Raw genomic sequence first — 22,644 nt, 5'->3', positions numbered from 1 at the left:
GGTATTCGGGACCGTACCTTCACTTTCGTACTGCCGTTAACTTTATATGGGGTCACCTGTCCTCCCAAGACACATCTCACAACCTATGGCACATCGCGGCTGGGCAAATACCTCCAATGCCGGCGTTTGCTAAACTATTCCTTCAAATTTGAAGTCCATTTCTTTTCATCGGAACTCTTCAAACATTTAATTCATAAAATAATCCTCGGTGCGTGGATTCTACCACTAATAACACCGGCATATGCATTTATATAATCTTAGGCCTTGAGATTCATCTATTTCATCATTACAAACAATACGGCTCAATTTATTTCATGCCGGATATTCGCCCTCATGACTTCCAAATCTAAATATGGGCTCAAATCATTCTGGGCTTTTAACATATCGTGACCATTCTAATTCACGTGCCTATATCGCTTTTAAACAAAATTTTAATGGTTAAATTAAAGTCCAAAAACGTAAAATCAAAAATTTACGTAAAATCAAACTCACTACACGAATGAAAGTCTTTAACGCTACATGTCATCTCCACATTGATTATTATATTTGCACTGGCTAACTCGCGAAGCACTGTCATTATTATTATTATACTTTAACTTGCACACGCCCAAATATTATTATTCTTATTATTATACTTTCCTTTGTCAACTCACAAACATGATTATTATTAGTATTTTAATGACCTACCGTAAGCAACACAAATCTTACATACTCTGGCTCTTTCATAATCTGGCTGTCTAATAGAAATTATTCCTAATTAAAATACAAATGATCACCGCAGTGAATGAAATTCAAATAAATGGGTTAGCACAAAAAACGAATTTAACACTTGAAATGAACTTAATTCAAAGTATTACAAACAGCATGCATTAATTGAAAGAAATATATCCCATATTTACATTATATACAACAAACAAATACTCAAATTAATTAATCTAACCCATTATTACGTTAATATAAATTAGTTCGTCCGTCTAACAAAAAATAAAATCATGGACTCGGGAAGCGGACCATGTTAAGTAACCATAATTAATTTACACTGAACCCCGTTTAGTCGCGATAACATCCCCCAATACCAAAATTGTGTACTCATTCCTATGTAGAATTCCATTGTCTCGTAGCAGATGAGATATAGGCCTTACGGCCCCATGGTGATCTACTCGTCCATCATGTCGCACAATACAAATTTAACACAATAAAACACTTCTGGGTGACTACCCATGATTAATACCTTATTACACTATTTTACACAGGAATACTAATAACAAAAAAACACTTATAGGTGCTCCTAGACCCCTGACACTCGCACAATATACTCTTCATATACGCCCGAAACACACGTCGTGACACATTACGACGAAATGTCGTTCATTTGAACCGGCGCGTATCGCGTCTTCAACCGGCACTTCCTGGTTTATTTCTAAGCCGTCTTGATAATCGCCTAGCTCCTATGGTTCCCTGCTCGGATAGTTATTCACCGTCTATCTTGAGGTGTTTACTTCAGGCTCCGCACACTGCCTTCCAAAGGTACTATCGGCGTTCCGTTAGTTATTTATTATTTAATCACATGACATTGATTAAATTCAACATACAGTTGTACTGATTAGTTACACTCGGTACTATGGATAATTTCACTGTTCGTATTCATTCTCCTAATAATTCACGCACTTTCAGCTTTAACTGACTTCGAATGCGTCCCGAGGTACTGACTTACAGAGTCAAGGTGTCAGAGTCTCAACTACTTCATAGACTGACACGACTGGTGACCGATAACGACTGGTGACTGGTAAGAACTGAGTGATGTGAGGTTCGCTACTGGACTTTTATGGACGATATGATTTCCCGCCGGGGTCATCCGCGGCCAACTCCTCGAGAGGAGGGTTGGTTATCCTAAATCGGCATATGCAGGCGGATTTGGATCTCTTGCTTTATCCTACTTAATACACTGGCGATACACATTCATGTGTCGTATTCTGAACTCCTATCGTTCGGTGATCACGGAAATATCACTTAATTTCTGTCCTCCACCTTTCGCGCGCTAACTCGGCGTCCCTGATGGCGTGCTCATCTCGACCAATGGCGAGATAGCGTGGGTCATTTCCACGAATTCATTACTTGAATTTATTACGATTACAATTAATCAACATGGGAATGATATCAGAAAAATCCCCTCTATTCAATTATGTGGTTGGAATAATTTAATATTTGTTATCGGAGAAGCTAACTGGAGTTCACTCTGAGTTTTTCTTATGTTGATTTATCTGCGGGCCTGTGATAAATTTTCTCATTGGTCAACACCGCTTCGGTTAGTTTGAAATCTCTTCCTTGTAACGTTGACAACACCAAATGCCTCGGGCGTGGAAAACTGGCACGTCACATTCTCGGTATTGGTGATACATCCGCTCGCCCTTGGTCCGAAATATATACTCTTTCACTTCCTCGAAGTCATTATTCTGTTGTTGTGAGCTCTAGATTTAATCCTCTTATCTTCTGGCCAAGAAACATTTTCCCCCTAATGACAAGCTTACTGTGTGGCGAAGGACAGTCGCGATATGTCCGGGCTATGTTGAAATTCTCCCGTCCACACAAAACTGACACTGTATTTCATTTAATATTTCTATATAACTGTATTTCTCATATCAAAATCAAATCATGAAACTAGGGCCTATCTCATCAGGGTACAGTACATCTCATCAACGACGAAAATGCTCATTGCTAATTTGCGCGATAAATCTAAGTATATCATTCAGTACCGGAATTTAAAACAGTGTTTGCAGCATGGTTTGAAGTTATCCAAAATTCATCGCGTACTAGAATTTAATCAGTCACCGTGGCTAAAGCCATATATCGATCTGAACAATAATTTAAGAACGAATGCGGTTAACGAGATTGAAAAAGTTTTCTACAAGCTCATGAATAACAGTGTGTTTGGTAAGACTATGGAAAATGTTGACAAACGCGTTGATGTAAAATTGATTACAAACTGGGATAATATTAAGAAAAGGTATGGTGCTAACTATTTAATAAGTAAACCAAATTTCCACAGCAGCACCATCATACATGAGAATTTATTTATAATACAGATGAATCGTATTAAGGTTAAGTATGACAAACCTAAGTAGTATAATTGGGTGGTTCGGCCGCCTCCTCCTCCTTTGAATTCTGGCGGGAAATTTGAATTTTGGGGTTAGATTTGAGTTTTGGCGCGAGATTTGAATTTGTAAACAAAGCCACGTGCTTTTTGACAGCTGTCATCGACAACAACGCATCGCTAACCTCACTGCTGCCATCTTGACGGGCCTAAACCTCACTAGTGCCAACTTAAGTAGCGTGAGGTAAACAAAGCCACGTGTTTTTTTGACAGCCACGTGCTTTTTGACAGACAACAACGCATCGCTCACCTCAGTACTGCCATCTTGACGGGCCTAAACCGCAGTAGTGCCAACGTAACCTAACTAGCGCGAGGTAAACAAAGCCACATGTTTTTTTGACAGCCACGTGCTTTTTGACAGATTTGTAAACAAAGCCACGTGCTTTTTGACAGACAACAACGCATCGCTAACCTCAGTACTGCCATCTTGACGGGCCTAAACCTTAGTGGTACCAACTTAACCTAACTAGCATGAGGTAAACAAAGCCACGTGCTTTTTGACAGCCACGTGCAGCTGTCATCCGCCTTCTTTAATCCAGAGAGCACAGTGCTGCCCTCTTTAGCTACTTACCTTTGACAGCTGTCATCCGCCATCTTTAAGCAGTGCTGCCCTCTATGTGGTGGCGGCAAATTCTAAATGCTTTACAAACCTATGCCTTTTTTGACAGCTGTCATCCGCCATCTTTGAGCACTGTGCTGCCCTCTTTCGTCACCTGTCATCGGCAGTGCTGCCATCTTGACGGGTCTAAACCTTAGTGCTACCAACTTAACCTCACTAGCGCGAGGTAAACAAAGCCACGTGCTTTTTGATAGCCACGTGCTTTTTTGACAGCTGTCATCCGCCATCTTTAAACCACAGAGCACTGTGCTGCCCTCTTTAGATCCACCATCTTTGAGCATCGTGCTGCCCTCTTTAGCTACTTACCTTTGACAGCTGTCATCCGCCATCTTGCATCCCAAACCTCAGTGCTGCCTGGTGACGGCCAATTCCACGTGCTCTACAAAGCCACGTGCAGCTGTCATCCGCCATCTTTGAGCATCGTGCTGAACTCTTTAGCTACTTACCTTTGAAATGTGGTACGTCATCCGCCATCCTGCAACCGAAACCTCAGTGCTGCCTGGTGACGGCAAATTCCACGTGCAGCTGTCATCCGCCATCATTAATCACCATGCTGCCCGGTGGCGGTAAATTCCACATGCTTTACAAACCCATGTGCTTTTCTGACAGCTGTCATCCGCCATCTTTAATCACCGTGCTGCCGGGTGGCGGCAAATTCCACGTGCTCTTGTTTGGAAACAAAGCTTTTAATCCAGAGAGAACAGTGCTGCCCGCTGGCGGCTAATTCCACGTGCTTTACAAAGCTATGTGCTTTATTGACAAAAAATTCTGCTCTCGAGATACTTACCGAACTAGACGATACTATACTTACGAATCTGCTCATCACCTTCTTTCTTCTATGAGTAATAAACAAAAACTCTATCTTGCAAATAAGGAGGGGGGGAGGAAGGTAATACCTAACCTAAAATAAAAGAATATGCCAATTCTACATTATTTATTCACATCTTGCATGTACAAGTTTTATCTTGAATCATTCTACCCTAGTGATGTTTGCGTACTTCTCGACGCAATTCTTGAATGTACAAGTTTAAACTTGCTGTACTACGCTCCCAGCGTACCTCTCCGAATTGTGATGTAAGACAGCGTAACGTAAGTACACACCTCTAGCATAATGTTTATGTAAAGTAGTACCTATCAATACTACTATGCCCCCAGGCTAGCGTGTTGGTAGAATTTGGAATGACAAACCGTTTACAATCATCGCTATTATGGGCTACCTTACTAATTAAATGAGTGTACAACTGGTGCTTCTTGCTTCTAATGACAGACATTTGCTTATGCAAAACAGGTGAATTACTTTTAATGCAATTGTTATAGTTTTCAAAACTTAGCTGATTCTGAACGACATTCTTTTTAACCCCCTTCAATCTCTTTATTTGTAATTCATTTAAGAGTTTTATGCAATATGACTTGGATTTAGTACCTACAAATGAATCGATAATATTCCCAGCACATTCATCATTCATTTTACCTAGAACCTTTTTGTTCACTAGCGGTAGATGATATTGATTATCTGCAGGATAGTTACATGTATCAAACCTACCCAAGTCCGCCTTTATATCATTGTAATAGTCATCAGTTTTGATTTGATAAATAAACGAATCGGTATCTGTGTAGAGCAATTGCGCATTATACGCGTACTTCTTCATCATATAATCCTAATGGAATTCATACATGAGTGTTTTAGCCAATTCAAGTACTGCAAAGCCGACGTAGGTAGGTTTGTCATACTTAACCTTAACACGATTCATCTGTATAATAACTAAATTCTCATGTATGATGGTGCAGCTGTGGAAATTTGGTTTACTTATTAAATGGTTAGCACCATACCTTTTCTTAATATTATCCCAGTTTGTAATCAATTTTACATCAACGCGTTTGTCAACATTTTCCATAGTCTTACCAAACACACTGTTATTCATGAGCTTGTAGAAATCTTTTTCAAACTCGTTAACCGCATTCGTTCTTAAATTATTGTTCAGATCGATATATGGCTTTAGCCACGGTGACTGATTAAATTCTAGTACGCGATGAATTTTGGATAACTTCAAACCATGCTGCAAACACTGTTTTAAATTTCGGTAATGAATGATATACTTAGATTTATCGCACAAATTAGCAATTAGCATTTTCGTCGTTGATGCAATGTACGGGGGCTTCATATTTTCAGGGCAGAACGGTAGGTCATTATGAGAAGTGTGTAACTCTTTAGGATACTGTAAGTCAACTTCGAGGAAATAAACTTTATCAGCTTCATCACCTAGGGCGTGTAGCTGTAAAGCATCAATTTCACACTGCGTCAGCCAGCGGAAACCACTCACCGGTAGATGCTGACTCATCGCCCACCCATACTGATTATTAGCATCGAGGTAAACGATATACCGAGATTCCGGACTGGAATCGAAACTCGGCATGTACTTATTATTCGCCCTCGAATACCGCCCGCTGCACTGACTCAGACCGCCTCGAATTGATGATTTTATGAAGTGCACCATATCGATATCGGTCAGCAGTTCCAAATTCACATGCGTGTGTTTCAACATCGCATCCCAACTTAACCCAGGTGCAGTAAAATACTGACGTGGGTCAAGGCTGTAGGTGTTCATGCAAACACAGCGAAAATTTTCAAAAACGTCAGCTAACAAAAGTACATCTGTCTTTAAATATAAATCGGAGTATTCACCCAGCGTTTGAATGTGGAACTGCTCCCAGATATGTTGTGCATGTAAATAGTCATCATCACTAATATCTGCTGAATTCAGCGAGCTGTAAAAGGATTGTTTCGATGGTAAGGCACGTTCTTCGAGGCGGTATAAGCAGTCGAGATATTCATAACAAAAACACCCTTACGCCGAAGTAAATTAAACTGCGCTTCTTCGGGGAAAACGCGTCGAATTTCCGAAATTGTTCAGGCTGTAAATGACTACAAAGTTTATCGAGGCTACTCGCCATAAAGCGAAACGAGTCAAGGAATCTCAGTTTTATAGAATGCTTAGCATCTACTTTTACAGACTTTGCAAACGCATTGTACCGCTCTTTATTCTGAGGGATTATATCTACTTTTTCATCTGAAGCTCCAAATTGTGAAATGATGAAATGAGAGTCGTAACCAGATAAGTTATGAAAAATTACAGGGATAAATTTAGGAACTCTATACTTAAGATTACAGCTATAATGAGCGGCACATCTGTAGAAACCAGTTAAATGATCATGATCAAAAACTTTAAGGTCATTTTCGGAAAATTCCCCATCACAAATGCTACACTTTGTAGCACGTTCATGATCATTTAACTGAATTTCGGTGAGTGGCTTCATAGGAATATTACTATTCAGAATACGACCGAGACGAACTGCATCAATTTCAAGTCTTTCTAAAAATACTTTAGCAGCATCATGTCCTCGATACAGCTCTAACTTGTTAAGCGTACTATCGTAACTACACTTGATGTAATACGCGAAGCTATACGGGACATGCATGTGCGTAGTATTAGTGAAAGAGTTGTCAGGATTAGGTGAGCATGTGTTGCATGGCGTGAGGATAGCTTCAAAGTCTGCATAAATCACGAACGGTACCCACATCTGCTTGTGAAAATTTGTAAATTTTAAAACATTATTGCCTGTAGTAGGTATCTCTGTACGTACATGATTGCAGTCATTCTTGGAATGCTTCGTTAACTGATCTTCAGTTCTAAATTACTGCAAGCATCCATCACATAGCCACTTTTTACACTCATGTTTTGACAACTGACTGCCAACAAGTCTACTCAGATTTTTAATCCAGCAAAAGTGGCTATTCACACTGTTTTCAATATAGAGTAAATTAACATGAGTACTCTTCTTATGACATGTATAATACAGAGGACCTACTACAGACTTTTTCTCTACACCATACACATTAATACTAATGTTATTTAGTTCCTCAAAGCGCTTAATATCCTTTATCTGCACAGGAAATTCTATACTATCGAAATTTAGCTGCGTTGAATAGTGTGGATACGATGATGTTCTATACGCTACATTCGATTTCGCAGGATTTAAAGCTGACATCACCGCCTATGCAAAACATGCTTCGTCATTGTTTTGAATGTTTACAACAGCTTCTTTTCGCTGAATCCATGTCGGCAGCTCGATGTACAATGAACCTCGCATGGGATTGTACTTATTGATGTTAACTTCTAGATACATTATCTCAACTAAAGCCCACCCTGATTCCTTTTCCTGAAATTCCTCGCTCTTAGTTGAAATAATGTTAGAGACATCCCTAAGTACATCACCAAAATAAGTCGACTGACTTATGACAAAATTCTTCGTATTAAATGATTTAATGTCCGTTATTTCGGATTCATCCGTGCTTTTAATGTACAAGACGAAAAGTTCAAAATTAACTTTAAATAAATTATGATTGGACAAAGATTTAGCAAGAAGCTGTTGTACATCCGGTTGAACGCAATTTAAAAAGTTTGAATTGCTCTGAAACTTTTGACTGGTGCGAATTCGGTAACTAGCAATCCTACTTTTAAATGCTGTATTAATTTCCTCGATGTTTGCGTTACTGCCACTTCTATACGCATTATTTTTATGTGCATTACTCCGTAAGTGTCCCTGAAAATGCGAAGATGGTACATCGGTGTTACAGTGCTCGCAGTGAATAGTTTGAAGTTCATTTTTCCTAGGTTTTTTACTACTAGTACTTTCTACAGCTACATCAGTAGCTGCACGCTTTTTCCCTACTACTACCTGAGGGCAAGTAGATATTTAATGTACCTCTGCTAAGTGAGCCTCGTATCGCTCTACGTTAGCGAAATACACACTACAAACTTTACATAAAGCAGATGTTATGCTAGGGTGTTTTGATTTCATATGGCGCATGAAGTTATCACGCCTTGTAAACGTTACATTACATTCCTCGCAGCAGGGGAACATCTGAAATGAGAACGAGATTAGGTGAAAGTTGCGGAAGAAACCAAGTTTCAACGTGTAGAGGTTGGACATGGCTGTGAGTTAGGCCTATAGCATGAGGATTGAAGAGAACGACTATTTATCAATAGACTAAAGTTACGATGTTCGGAAGAAACCCAGTTTCAGCCTGTTGAGGATGGACATAGCTATGTGCGCGTGTTTGAAATTATACCACGTCTATAGTATGAGGATTGAAGAGAACAACTATTTATCAATAGACTAAAGTTACGATGTTTTAGAAGAAACCAAGTTTCAGCTGGTTGAGGACAGACATAGCTATGTGTGCGCGTTTGAAATTATACCACGTCTATAGTATGCGGGTTGAAGAGAACAACTATTTATCAATAGCTTAAAGTTACGATGTTTTAGAAGAAACCAAGTTTCAGCCTGTTGAGGGCAGACATATCTATGTGCGCGTGTTTGAAATTATACCTCATCTATAGTATGCGGGTTGAAGAGAACAACTATTTATCAATAGACTAACGTTACGATGTTTTAGAAGAAACCAATTTTCAGCCTGTTGAGGGCAGACATAGCTATGTGCGCGTGTTTGAAATTATACCTCGTCTATAGCGTGAGGATTAAAGAGAACAACTATTTATCAATAGACTAAAGTTACGATGTTTTAGAAGAAACCAATTTTCAGCCTGTTGAGGACAGACATAGCTATGTGTGCGTGTTTGAAATTATACCTCGTCTATAGTATGAGGATTGAAGAGAACAACTATTTATCAATACTCTAAAGTTACGATGTTTTAGACGAAACCAAGTTTCAGCCCGTTGAGGACAGACATAGCTATGTGTACGTGTTTGAAATTATACCACGTCTATAGTATGAGGATTGAAGAGAACAACTATTTATGATTAGCTTAAAGTTACGATGTTTTAGAAGAAACCAAGTTTCAGCCTGTTGAGGGCAGACATAGCTAAGTGCGCGTGTTTGAAATTATACCCCGTCTATAGTATGCGGGTTGAAGAGAACAACTATTTATCAATAGACTAAAGTTACGATGTTTTAGAAGAAACCAAGTTTCAGCCCGTTGAGGACAGACATAGCTATGTGCGCGTGTTTGAAATTATACCTCGTCTATAGCGTGAGGATTGAAGAAAACAACTATTTATCAATAGACTAAAGTTACGATGTTTTAGAAGAAACCAAGTTTCAGCCTGTTGAGGACAGACATAGCTATGTGCGCGTGTTTGAAATTATACCTCGTCTATAGTATGAGGATTAAAGAGAACAACTATTTATCAATTGCTTAAAGTTACGATGTTTTAGAAGAAACCAAGTTTCAGCCCGTTGAGGATAGACATAGCTATGTGCACGTGTTTGAAATTATACCTCGTCTATAGTATGCGGGTTGAAGAGAACATCTATTTATGATTAGCTTAAAGTTACGATGTTCGGAAGAAACCAAGTTTCAGCCTGTTGAGGGCAGACATAGCTATGTGTGCGATTGAAATTATACCTCGTCTATAGTATGTGGATTAAAGAGAACAAGTATTTATCAATAGCTTAAAGTTACGATGATTTAGAAGAAATCAAGTTTCAGCCTGTTGAGGGCAGACATAGCTATGTGCGCACCTCGTCTATAGCGTGAGGATTAAAGAGAACAACTATTTATCAATAAACTAAAGTTACGATGTTTTAGAAGAAACCAAGTTTCAACGAATAGAGGTCAGACATACCTTAAAATCTTCGCGCTGCAAACTGTTACCCGGATAAATAAAATGCGTGCATTCAAGCCTGAAACTCGAATGATAATATTCTGGTCGTACCTAAAAAGAAGAAACATATATGAATGTAGTGTAGGGTGCATCATCTAACCTAGTTATCTTTACAACTCAAAGTTCGAAAACATACCTTTAAAAAAAATGCACGTGCTGCGGGCTGTTACTGGGATGAATAAAATTGCGTACTTTCGAACGGTACCTAAAAAGAAAAGAACATATATGAATGTAGATGTCTAGCGTAGAAGTTGTTTGCAAATAAAAAAAGTAACTAACAGTTCTACCTTACCTTAAGATAAAGGCTGAAGAATAATATTCACAGCAGACGGGAGATGTGTGTACGTAATAAACGCATACAGAGAACTGTGAGCACTTCGCGCAGACTGCAGCGACTAAATATTCTGCTTGTTACCAAGCGGATGTGATAATCGCTGACAACTGCGGTACAGTCGGAACGAAGTGTTTATGCAACAAGAGCCCTCCCTGTAGTCCCGCAGGCTGACGTATTCGAAAATCCTGTTGATGCCGCGGTGCCGGAATTTAAGAGTTCGAGCCTTGGAACGTTAGCGCGCGATCCTCGACTTCTCGAGGGTACATCCGCGGTATTCCTTACCTGTAGGTATCGAGCTAAAGCTAGATCATGTAATGACGATCGCGCGGGCACCTCACCTAGCATTTACGGCTTCTAGTTCGAACCCGCTATCCCCCGAAGTAGTGAGAATGATTGAAGAGTGTTGAGGGTGATTCATTTGTCGGATGGAGGCGTTAAGCTATGCGCAAGCTTCTTCTAGTCAGGGTATGCGATTCAAATCCTGGCAACTTATGCCGTCGGGAAGGGCATCCGGCTAAATCATGTAATGACGATCGCGCAGGTCCCTCGCCTAACATTTACGGCTTCCAGTTCGAACCCGCTATCTTCCGAAGTAGCGAGAATGATTGAAGAGTGTTTGAGGGTGATTCATTTGTTGGATGGAGGCGTTAAGCTGTGCGCAGGCTTCTTTGGTAGGAGTAGGCTATGTCGGGATATCGATTTAAAATCCTAGTCAGGAGGGGCAACCGGTCGTATAAAACTATTGTGTGAGGCGGGGTGTGCAAAAAAGCTAGCAATAAGTAAGGGCTGTTCATGGGGACGTTAAACCTTGTGCAGACTCCTTCGAAAATGATTTTTTGAGTTATGTTGTAATGTTCGGAAGAAACCAATTTTCAGCCTACTGAGGTCGGACATTGTCGTGAGGGGTTTGAGTTCAGCTCGAGAAGCTGCTAATAATTTTAATGCGAACTGTACGCGTGTAGCGGACTCTGTACCCTGCTGAGGCAAACACATTCCAGCGAGCTGTGTGTAGGCATGCTATCCCAGAATATTTTTTCCACGTTCTAGAGTCTGTTAGCCTTCCTGATGTAACAAGACTAGGATTTATTTTTTAGACTGCACTTGGCTAGAAATAGCTACATGAAATATCGCAAGAATTTGTTGAGTTGCCCTTCCTGACGCAAAACTGGTAGTATCTAGCCTCTCACATCATACACTATGGTTTTCGACCGGTTGCCCTTCCTGACAACTCGGATTAAGAATCTGTCGAGAATCGGGGGATTTACAGCTAGATGTACTTCTTAGATTGTAAATCACGAACTATTGTTTCACAGCCGGATGCCCTTCCTGACTAAGATTTTTAAATCGTAAGAATTTGTTGAGTTGTCCTTCCTGATGCAAAACTGGGAGTATCTAACCTCTTACATCATACACTATGGTTTTCGACCGGTTGCCCTTCCTGACGCTGAAAGACCAGGATTTAGCCAGTTACCCTTCCTGATGTAACAAGACTAGGACTGCACTTGGCTAGAAATAGCCACACGAAATTATTATATAGAAAGAGAATTGCTGGGCTGATGACAGCTGTCAGAAAAGCATATAAGTTTGTAAAGCACGTGGAATTTACCGCCACCGGGGCAGCACTGTTTTCTCTGGATTAAAAGCTTTGTTTCCAAACAAGAGCACGTAGAATTTTCCGCCAGCGGGTAGCACTGTGATTAAAGATGGCGGATGACAGCTGTCAGAAAAGCACATGGGTTTGTAAAGCATGTGGAATTTACCGCCACCGGGCAGCATGGTGATTAAAGATGGCGGATGATGGCTGAAGCACATAGGTTTGTAAAGCATTTAGAATTTGCCGCCACAACATAGAGTGTAGCACTGAGGTTTGTGATGCAAGATGGCGGATGACAACTGCACGTGGAATTTGCCGTCAACAGGCAGCACTGAGTTTTCGGTTGCAAGATGGCGGATGACGTACCACATTTCAAAGGTAAGTAGCTAAAGAGGGCAGCACGGTGCTCAAAGATGGCGGATGACAGCTGCACGTGGCTTTGTAGAGGACGTGGAATTTGCCGTCACCAGGCAGCACTGAGGTTTGGGATGCAAGATGGCGGATGACAGCTGTCAAAGGTAAGTAGCTAAAGAGGGCAGCACGATGCTCAAAGATGGTGGATCTAAAGAGGGCAGCACAGTGCTCTGTGGTTTAAAGATGGCGGATGACAGCTGTCAAAAAAGCACGTGGCTATCAAAAAGCACGTGGCTTTGTTTACCTCGCGCTAGTGAGGTTAAGTTGGTAGCAAAAAGGTTTAGACCCGTCAAGATGGCAGCACTACCTATGACAGGTGACGAAAGAGGGCAGCACAGTGCTCAAAGATGGCAGATGACAGCTGTCAAAACAGGGCATAGGTTTGTAAAACATTTAGAATTTGCCGCCACCAAATAGAGGGCAGCACTGCTTAAAGATGGCGGATGACAGCTGTCAAAGGTAAGTAGCTAAAGAGGGCAGCACTGTGCTCTCTGGATTAAAGATGGCGGATGACAGCTGCACGTGGCTGTCAAAAAGCACGTGGCTTTGTTTACCTCATGCTAGTTAGGTTAAGTTGGTACCACTAAGGTTTAGGCCCGTCAAGATGGCAGTACTGAGGTTAGCGATGCGTTGTTGTCTGTCAAAAAGCACGTGGCTTTGTTTACAAATCTGTCAAAAAGCACGTGGCTGTCAAAAAACACGTGGCTTTGTTTACCTCGCGCTAGTTAGGTTAAGTTGGCACTACTGAGGTTTAGGCCCGTCAAGATGGCAGTACTGAGGTTAGCGATGCGTTGTTGTCTGTCAAAAAGCACGTGGCTGTCAAAAAAACACGTGGCTTTGTTTACCTCACGCTACTTATGTTAAGTTGGCACTAGTGAGGTTTAGGCCCGTCAAGATGGCAGCAGTGAGGTTAGCGATGCGTTGTTGTCGATGACAGCTGTCAAAAAGCACGTGGCTTTGTTTACAAATTCAAATCTCGCGCCAAAATTCAAATCTCCCGCCAAAATTCAAATTTCCCGCCAGAATTCAAATTTCCCGCGCCGCGGGAGGAGGAGGAGGCGGCCGAACCACCCAATTATACTACTAACCTACCTACGTCGGCTTTGCAGTACTTGAATTGGCTAAAACACTCATGCATGAATTCCATTACGATTATATGATGAAGAAGTACGCGCATAATGCGCAATTGCTCTACACAGATACCGATTCGTTTGTTTATCAAATCAAAACTGATGACTATTACAACGATATAAAGCCAGACTTGGGTAGGTTAGATACAAGTAACTATCCTGCAAATAATCAATATCATCTACCGCTAGTGAACAAAAAGGTTCTAGGTAAAATGAAAGATGAATGTGCTGGGAATATTATCGATTCATTTGTAGGTACTAAATCCAAGTCATATTGCATAAAACTCTTAAATGAATTACAAATAAAGGGATTGAAGGGGGTTAAAAAGAATGTCGTTCAGAATCAGCTAAGTTTTGAAAACTATAACAATTGCATTAAAAGTAATCCATCTGATTTGCATAAGCAAATGTCTGTCATTAGAAGCAAGAAGCACCAGTTGTACACTCATTTAATTAGTAAGGTAGCCCTTAATAATGTTGATTGCAAACGGTTTGTCATTCCAAATTCTACCAACACGCTAGCCTGGGGGCATAGTAGTATTGATAGGTACTACTTTACATAAAGCAGATGTAGACATTATGCTAGAGGTGTGTACTTACGTTACGCAGTTTTACATCACAATTCACTGTACATATTGCAGGGAGAGGTACGCTGAGAGAGTAGTACGGCAAGTTTGAACTTGTACATTCAAGAATTGCATCGAGAAGTACGCAAACATCACTAGGGTAAAAACGATTCGAGATAAAACTTGTACATACAAGATGTAAATAAATAATGTAGAATTGGCATATTCTTTTATTTTAGGTTAGGTATTACCTTCCTCCCGCTCCTTATTTGCAAGATAGAGTTTTTGTTTATTACTCATAGAAGAAAGAAGGTGATGAGCAGATTCGTAAGTATAGTGTCGTCTAGTTCGGTAAGTATCTCGAGAGCAGAATTTTTTGTCAAAAAAGCACATATCTTTGTAAAGCACGTGGAATTTTCCGCCACCGGGCAGCACTGTTCTCTCTGGATTAAAGATGGCGGATGACAGCTGTCAAAGGTAAGTAGCTAAAGAGGGCAGCACGGTGATTAAAGATGGCGGCTCTGGATTAAAGATGGCGGATTACAGCTGTCAGAAAAGCATATAGGTTTGTAAAGCACGTGGAATTTGCCGCCACCGGGCAGCACTGTTCTCTCTGGAGTAAAGATGGCGGATGACAGCTGTCAAAGTTAAGTAGCTAAAGAGGGCAGCACGGTGAATAAAGATGGCGGATGACAGCTGCACATGGCTTTGTTTCCAAACAAGAGCACGTGGAATTTCCCGCCCCCGGGCAGCACTGTGATTCAAGATGGCGGATGACAACTGTCAGAAAAGTATATAGGTTTGTAAAGCACGTGGAATTTACCGCCGCCACAAAGAGGGCAGCACGGTGCTCAAAGATGGCTGCTATCAAAAAGCATTTTTCAAATTATCCGCCACCACAAAGAGGGCAGCCCTGTGATTAAAGATGGCGGATGAGAGCTGCACGTGGATTTGCTTATCTCACGCTAGTGAGGTTAAGTTGGTAGAACTAAGGTTTAGGCCCACCAAGATGGCAGCACTGCCGATGACAGGTGACGAATTTTACATCTAAAGAGGGCAGCACAGTGCTCAAAGATGGTGGATGACAGCTGTCAAAAAAGCACGTGGCTGTCAAAAGCACGTGGCTGTCAAAAAGCACGTGGCTTTGTTTACTAGGCGCTAGTTAGATTAAGTTGGTACCACTAAGGTTTAGGCCCGTCAAGATGGCAGTACTGAGGTTAGCGATGCGTTTTTGTCTGTCAAAAAGCACGTGGCTGTCGAAAAACACGTGGCTTTGTTTTCCTCGCACTAGTTAGTTTAAGTGACAGCTGTCAAAAAAGCACGTGGCTGTCAAAAAACACGTGGCTTTGTTTACCTCGCGCTAGTGAGGTTAAGTTGGCACTACTGAGATTTAGACCCGTCAAGATGGCAGTACTGAGTTTAGCGATGCGTTGTTGTCTCTCAAAAAGCACGTGGCTGTCAAGAAACACGTGGCATTGTTTACCTCATGCTAGTTATGTTAAGTTGTTACTACTGAGGATTACGCCCGTCAAGATGGCAGCAGTGTGGTTAGCGATGCGTTGTTGTCGATGACAGCTGTCAAAAAGCACGTGGCTTTGTTTACAAATTCAAATCTCGCGCCAAAATTCAAATCTCCCGCCAAAATTCAAATTTCCCGCCAGAATTCAAATTTCCCGCGCCGCGGGAGGAGGAGGAGGCGCCCGAACTCTCCCATTATACTACTTAGAATCACTTACTATAGTTGATGTCTTTACCTACAACAAGTGTTGAGAACACTAAATAAGACTAGAATCACTTACTATAGTTGATGTCTTTACCTACAACAAGTGTTGAGAACACAAAATAAAACTAGAATCACTTACTATAGTTGATGTCTTTACCTACAACAAGTGTTGAGAACACTAAATAAGACTAGAATCACTTACTATAGTTGAAGTCTTTACCTACAACAATTGTTGGGAACACTAAATAAGTTATTAAGACTAGAATCACTTACTATAGTTGATGTCTTTACCTACAACAAGTGTTGAGAACACTAAATAAGTGAATAAGACTAGAATCACTTACTATAGTTGATGTCTTTACCTACAACAAGTGTTGAGAACACTAAATAAGACTAGAATCACTTACTATAGTTGATGTCTTTACCTACAACAAGTGTTGGGAACACTTAATAAGACTAGAATCACTTACTATAGTTGATGTCTTTACCTACAACAAGTGTTGAGAACACTTAATAAGACTAGAATCACTTACTATAGTTGATGTCTTTACCTACAACAAGTGTTGAGAACACTAAATAAGACTAGAATCACTTACTATAGCTGATGTCTTTACCTACAACAAGTGTTGAGAACACTAAATAAGACTAGAATCACTTACTAAAGTTGATAGCACATATCTTGGATTCTGGAGGTCAAATGGACTGTATCGCGATTGACATGTCTAAAGCATTTGATAGGGTGGATCATGGGAGACTACTGGCAAAAATGAGTGCTATTGGACTAGACAAAAGAGTGACTGAATGGGTTGCTATATTTCTAGAAAATAGATCTCAGAAAGTTAGAGTAGGTGAAGCTTTGTCTGACCCTGTAATAGTTGAGAGGGGAGTTCCTCAGGGCAGTGTTATCGGATCTTTATGTTTTCTTATATATATAAATGATATGAGTAAAGGAGTGGAATCAGAGGTAAGGCTTTTTGCGGATGATGTTATTCTCTATAGAGTGATAAATAAGTTACAAGATTGTGAGCAACTGCAACGTGACCTCGAAAATGTTGTGAGATGGATAGCAGACAATGGTATGTTGATAAACGGGGCTAAAAGTCAGGTTGTGAGTTTCACAAATAGGAAAAGTCCTCTCAGTTTTAATTACTGCATTGATGGGGTGAAAGTTCCTTTTGGGGATCATTGTAAGTATCTAGGTGTTAATATAAGGAAAGATCTTCACTGGGGTAATCACATAAATGGGATTGTAAATAAAGGGTACCGATCTCTGCACATGGTTATGAGGGTGTTCAGGGGTTGTAGTAAGGATGTAAAGGAGAGTGCATATAAGTCTCTGGTAAGACCCCAACTAGAGTATGGTTCCAGTGTATGGGACCCTCACCAGGATTACCTGATTCAAGAACTGGAAAAAATCCAAAGAAAAGCAGCTCGATTTGTTCTGGGTGATTTCCGACAAAAGAGTAGCGTTACAAAAATGTTGCAATGTTTGGGTTGGGAAGAATTAGAGAAAGAAGAAGAGCTGCTCGACTAAGTGGTATGTTCCGAGCTGTCAGCGGAGAGATGGCGTGGAATGACATTAGTAGACGAATAGGTTTGAATGGCGTTTATAAAAGTAGGAAAGATCACAATATGAAGATAAAGTTGGAATTCAAGAGGACAAACTGGGGCAAATATTCATTTATAGGAAGGGGAGTTAGGGATTGGAATAACTTACCAAGGGAGATGTTCAATAAATTTCCAATTTCTTTGAAATCATTTCGGAAAGGGCTAGGAAAGCAACAGATAGGGAATCTGCCACCTGGGCGACTGCCCTAAATGCAGATCAGTATTGATTGATTGATTTAACCTTTCCTAAAACCGAATTGCCTTCTATCGAACCAGTTATTAATTTCACAAACACGACTAATATAATCAGAAAGAATGCCTTCCCAAAGCTTACATACAATGCATGTCAAACTTACTGGCCTGTAATTTTCAGCTTTATGTCTATCACCCTTTCCTTTATACACAGGGGCTACAATAGTAACTCTCCATTCATCTGGTATAGCTCCTTCGGCCAAACAATAATCAAATAAGTACTTCAGATATGGTACTATATCCCAACCCATTGTCTTTATCCCTGCTGTAGTACGAAAACCCAGGGATAGATTATACAGACGATGAATTTTGTTTGCATTTTATGCAGAATCTTTCTTAAGTGAGAAATGAAAACCGCCAGTTATTGGTTTAGTGAAGCGTTACTCCGCAGTATGAACCTAGGTATTGACCAGCAAATTGATCGAATTAGTGGCACAACAAAGTTGAAAATGTATGTTAAATATAAACAGAAGCATGTACTATTGAATAAATACTTTTAGCGTCACCGTGGGGCCTTGTGCTTGATCAACGTACAAATACCTGGCCAGAGGGGAAGCCTGATTAGGAATACGGAATACGAGGCTCTGTTTAACTTAAGCTCAAAGATAATGTAAATAGAGGACACGTATTTTATATATTTATAGGTACTACATTTGAATTCCTATTATTGATCACCTACTAAGCATCTGACGGTGTCCTTCGATCAAGTGAAGGAGGAAGCTATGATGAATTAGTATTTTGAAATGGATGGATATTCGTTCAGCTCTGATGCCTTCCTCAGGAACTGGAGCAAAGCCTCTACAGTATGTCCGCAGGGGGGACAAAGGAGAAACGTAGTACATACTTGTTCCATATCCCAAAACAGTACACCGTTGTAAAATATAGTATGGGTGGAATGGATGTCTGTGATCGAATGATCGCCTTCTACAGGATCAATATGAGAACACTCAAGTTGCCAGTTAGATTGTTCTGGCATTTCATCGACCTTGCCATTGTAAATTTGTGGATCCTGTATATAAAGTGGACCAATTGGTAATGGAAAATAGACTCTGCGATATCATGGATTTATAACGGTGAATCACTGTCGACGGGTGCTACCGGCTAGGTTGATCACCAGCCGCGTCGTAGTCCACGGCATGTTCCTCATCCTGAGAACTCCAACGTTAAAGATGAGCGTCGGGTAGAAAAAGGTGAAAAATTGGACGATAATTTCCCAGAAGTATCCCGGAAACAAACACAACAGTTCATGAGGTTCCGCGATTATAATTGCTCTGGTAAAACCCGTTTAAAATGTGTATCCCGTGATACACCTAGAATGAATTAGTCAGCTGAAATCAATTATCAAACAAGTATTTTCTATGATTTACTGTAAATGAACAATCATATCACAATGTTTTATTGAAATATGTACATGAACCTGTAATAAATTTGATGGCAATGTAATTGCAAATAAATCTAATATTTTTTCTATGATGTTCCACGAGTAATCCTCACGTTGCCTAAAGTAGGTCCTGATATCCAGCCTAATGGACAATCGCCCCCTCCTCGTCTCAGCCGATATTTGTAACATTTTGGTAAGCATATTCTCAATATTCTGTATTTTTTTATCTCAAAATGCCTGAAAATCAAAATCTTACTGAAAAGTTGTAACTTGGTGCTCAGGACGTCAGTTGCTGAAGACGATGGAATAAAATTGGTAGCACGTGCTCCATAAAGGTAAGTAAGTATTAATCTTTTAATATGTGCATGATGGGAAATGAAATGAACTAAACTACGATGCGATTATTCATATCCATGCCGATCCACTCTCCTTAATACATAAGGCTAGTAGGACAGTAAAAGGTATTGGTTTGATTTATGCTCCTTTTACAAAATTAAAATGATCATTCAATTACTGTCTTCATTTTACTCAAATGCATGTAGTAATCCTAAAATATGGTTGTGACAGGCAGTCTTGAAATGACTTCAAACTCAAAAGTTAATCGCTTTTCTGAATCCACAAATAAAAGGTTTCAAACTATTTCTCATCATTATTTCTGCAAAATGCAGGCTTATATTTTTCAGTGCAATGATTGTACTCCCCTTTAAACATGGAATCCAAGCCTCATGTGTATCTATTCCAGTCCCATCTGTTGAAGTCTGAAAATCCGAAGCACGTAATGGCCAAAATCTCAACTAGTGACATGGTTCATTAAGAAGAATGACTCACCTTTTCTTCTCTGGTAATCTGCGCTCCTCCACTGACGTCTGCATCTCGAGGTTGCATCTCAAAGACAGTTCGGAATAGACACTCAGCTGTTGTTGATAGAAAACCTATCTCAGCATTGGGATGAAGACCATAGAGTGTTGGAGACTCAGGGGGCATTTTTGTATCTAGAAAGGAAATCAACTTTCATAATGCAAAGACAAGGCAAATCCATTATTCAAAAGTCTGATTACTTTAATGAATACCATATACATAATGGCAAACACAGTTGTACACATATAAAGCATCTCTTCAGTAAATCTCATGAAATATCAAGGTTAACAGCAAACAAGGAAGATACTCAAAGAATTACACGTTCGCCTGGAGCCCGTGAATATTTGTAACTGCCTTAAGTGGTGGAAGTGATACTGTGCATGAAAGTGACTGTGTGAATAATTCTGGATGTGCTTATGAAATTACCAGGCCGACTAGATTGACTTTTTCTGATCACTATGATTAAACTATCAGTTATATTTACTGAAAAGCATACCCGTGTTTCCACTGACCCAGTCCCTCCTCTTCGTCAACTGCCCTCATTCCTAACTTTCCTGCCACTAGCTCTGGTAGTAGACATTCTTAATGAATATTAAGCTGGGAAGTGTTGCCATATGAATGCACATTCACTCCTAAGAAACATTGACCAAGTCCAGACGTCGCTTAGAAACAGTAACCTGTATTATATATCTCTATGAGTGTTGAATCAATATTTTTTCACGCAGTTTCAGCACTCCTTTTTCCTGGTATTAGAAGAACGTCGGCTTTGCCAATTTGTCTAGTAATAACATAATGGCAATGCCACGTGAAATAATGTCATAACATTACATACCAGACCAAACCTAACATCTCACCCTGTCTTGGAGGAGGCCAAACGCTCAGGTATTTTGATCCAGGGTGACGTTAAGACATTGTAACATTACGTAGGCGAGCTAAACGCGCCATTGTCGTGCTAACCTAACCTTTCCCACAGGCGTAACATAACCTAACAAGGGCTCTTTACAGACCCCGCTGTAAAGTGCGTAATGCACAGTTTTAAGTGTCTGCATACAGTATTGCTTATATCAAACACTTGCGCTCAAAACACGTTCGAAACTTGAATTCAATAGGACAGCATAGGACATGATGGTGGGACTGAGCGTTTATCATGCAGTGAACACGTGGACATGTTTAGAACTGTTCGTTATAAAAGTCGACCTTCCTCGGAAACTCACGTCTTTATATACACTACGAGGGGGAATAAGTTACTAAGTCTATAAGATACTGTGATAGACAGCTGTTTTTTATAATGAAATGAACACAGATAGTTGATGTTGATGGCTTTAAAGTGATCGGGAACAAATTTGTGCTAAAAGGCCTGGCTGTGTTCGATTGCACTGTTTTGTGGGCACCAAAACTCGTTATTTTATTATTCAACCTATCTTTGCCATACTGTTTGCAAACAGATGAAGATAAGGGGCAGACGCATTTGATTAAACAAGCAGGATCAATCAATCAATACTGATCTGCATTTAGGGCAGTCGCTCAGGTGGCAGATTCCCTATCTGTTGTTTTTCTAGCCATTTCTTAACTGATTTCAATGACATCGGAAATTTATTGAACATCTCCCTTGGTAAGTTAATTCAATCCCTAACTACCCTTCGTATAAATGAATATTTGAGCAAATTTGTCCTCTTGTATTCCAACTTTATCTTCATATTGTGATCATTCCTACTTTTATAAACGCCATTCAAACTTATTCGTCTACTAATGTCATTCCACGCGATCTCTCCACTGACAGCTCGGAAAATACCACCCAGCCGAGCAGCTCGTTTCCCTTCTCCAAGTCCTTCCCAGCCCAAACTTTGCAACATTTTTGTAATGATACACTTTTTTCGGAAATCGCCCAGAACAAATCGAGCTGCTTTTCTTTGGATTTTTTCCACTTCTTGAATCAAGTAATCCTGGGGAGGGTCCCATACATTGGAACCATACTCTAGTTGGGGTCCTACCAGACACCCACATGCCCTTTCTTTTACATCCTTACTACAAACCCTAAATACCTTCATAACCATGTGCATAGACATGTACCCATTATTTACAATCATATTTATGTGATTACCCCAATGAAGGTCTTTTCTTATGTTATCACCTACATACATACAATGATCCCCAAAAGGAACTTTCACCCCATCAACACAGTAATAAAAAGTGAGAGGACTTTTCCTATTTGTGAAACTCACAACGTGACTTTTAACCCCGTTTATCATCATGCCATTGCCCAACGTCCATCTCACAACACTATCGAGGTCACCCTGCAGCCGCTCACAATCTTGTAAATTATTTAT

At 40.3% G+C, this 22,644-nt stretch overlaps 1 protein-coding gene across 1 annotated transcript in view; it reads right to left on the bottom strand.

Moving 5' to 3' along the window:
* The window catches only part of LOC136863901 (dynein beta chain, ciliary-like), a 5,220,903-nt gene that overhangs the window by 444,721 nt on the left and 4,753,538 nt on the right, over window positions 1-22,644 (bottom strand). The window contains exon 77 of the mRNA XM_068226514.1: window positions 20,288-20,451. Within this exon, the coding sequence (XP_068082615.1) occupies window positions 20,288-20,451 (164 nt within the window). The remainder of the gene's footprint in view (window positions 1-20,287; window positions 20,452-22,644) is intronic.

The sequence above is a fragment of the Anabrus simplex genome, chromosome 2, assembly GCF_040414725.1.
Source record: "Anabrus simplex isolate iqAnaSimp1 chromosome 2, ASM4041472v1, whole genome shotgun sequence".
NCBI classification, from domain to species: Eukaryota; Metazoa; Arthropoda; class Insecta; order Orthoptera; family Tettigoniidae; genus Anabrus; species Anabrus simplex.
Note: the sequence above shows the minus strand (reverse complement) of the source record. Positions and strands in the feature narration are given on the sequence as shown.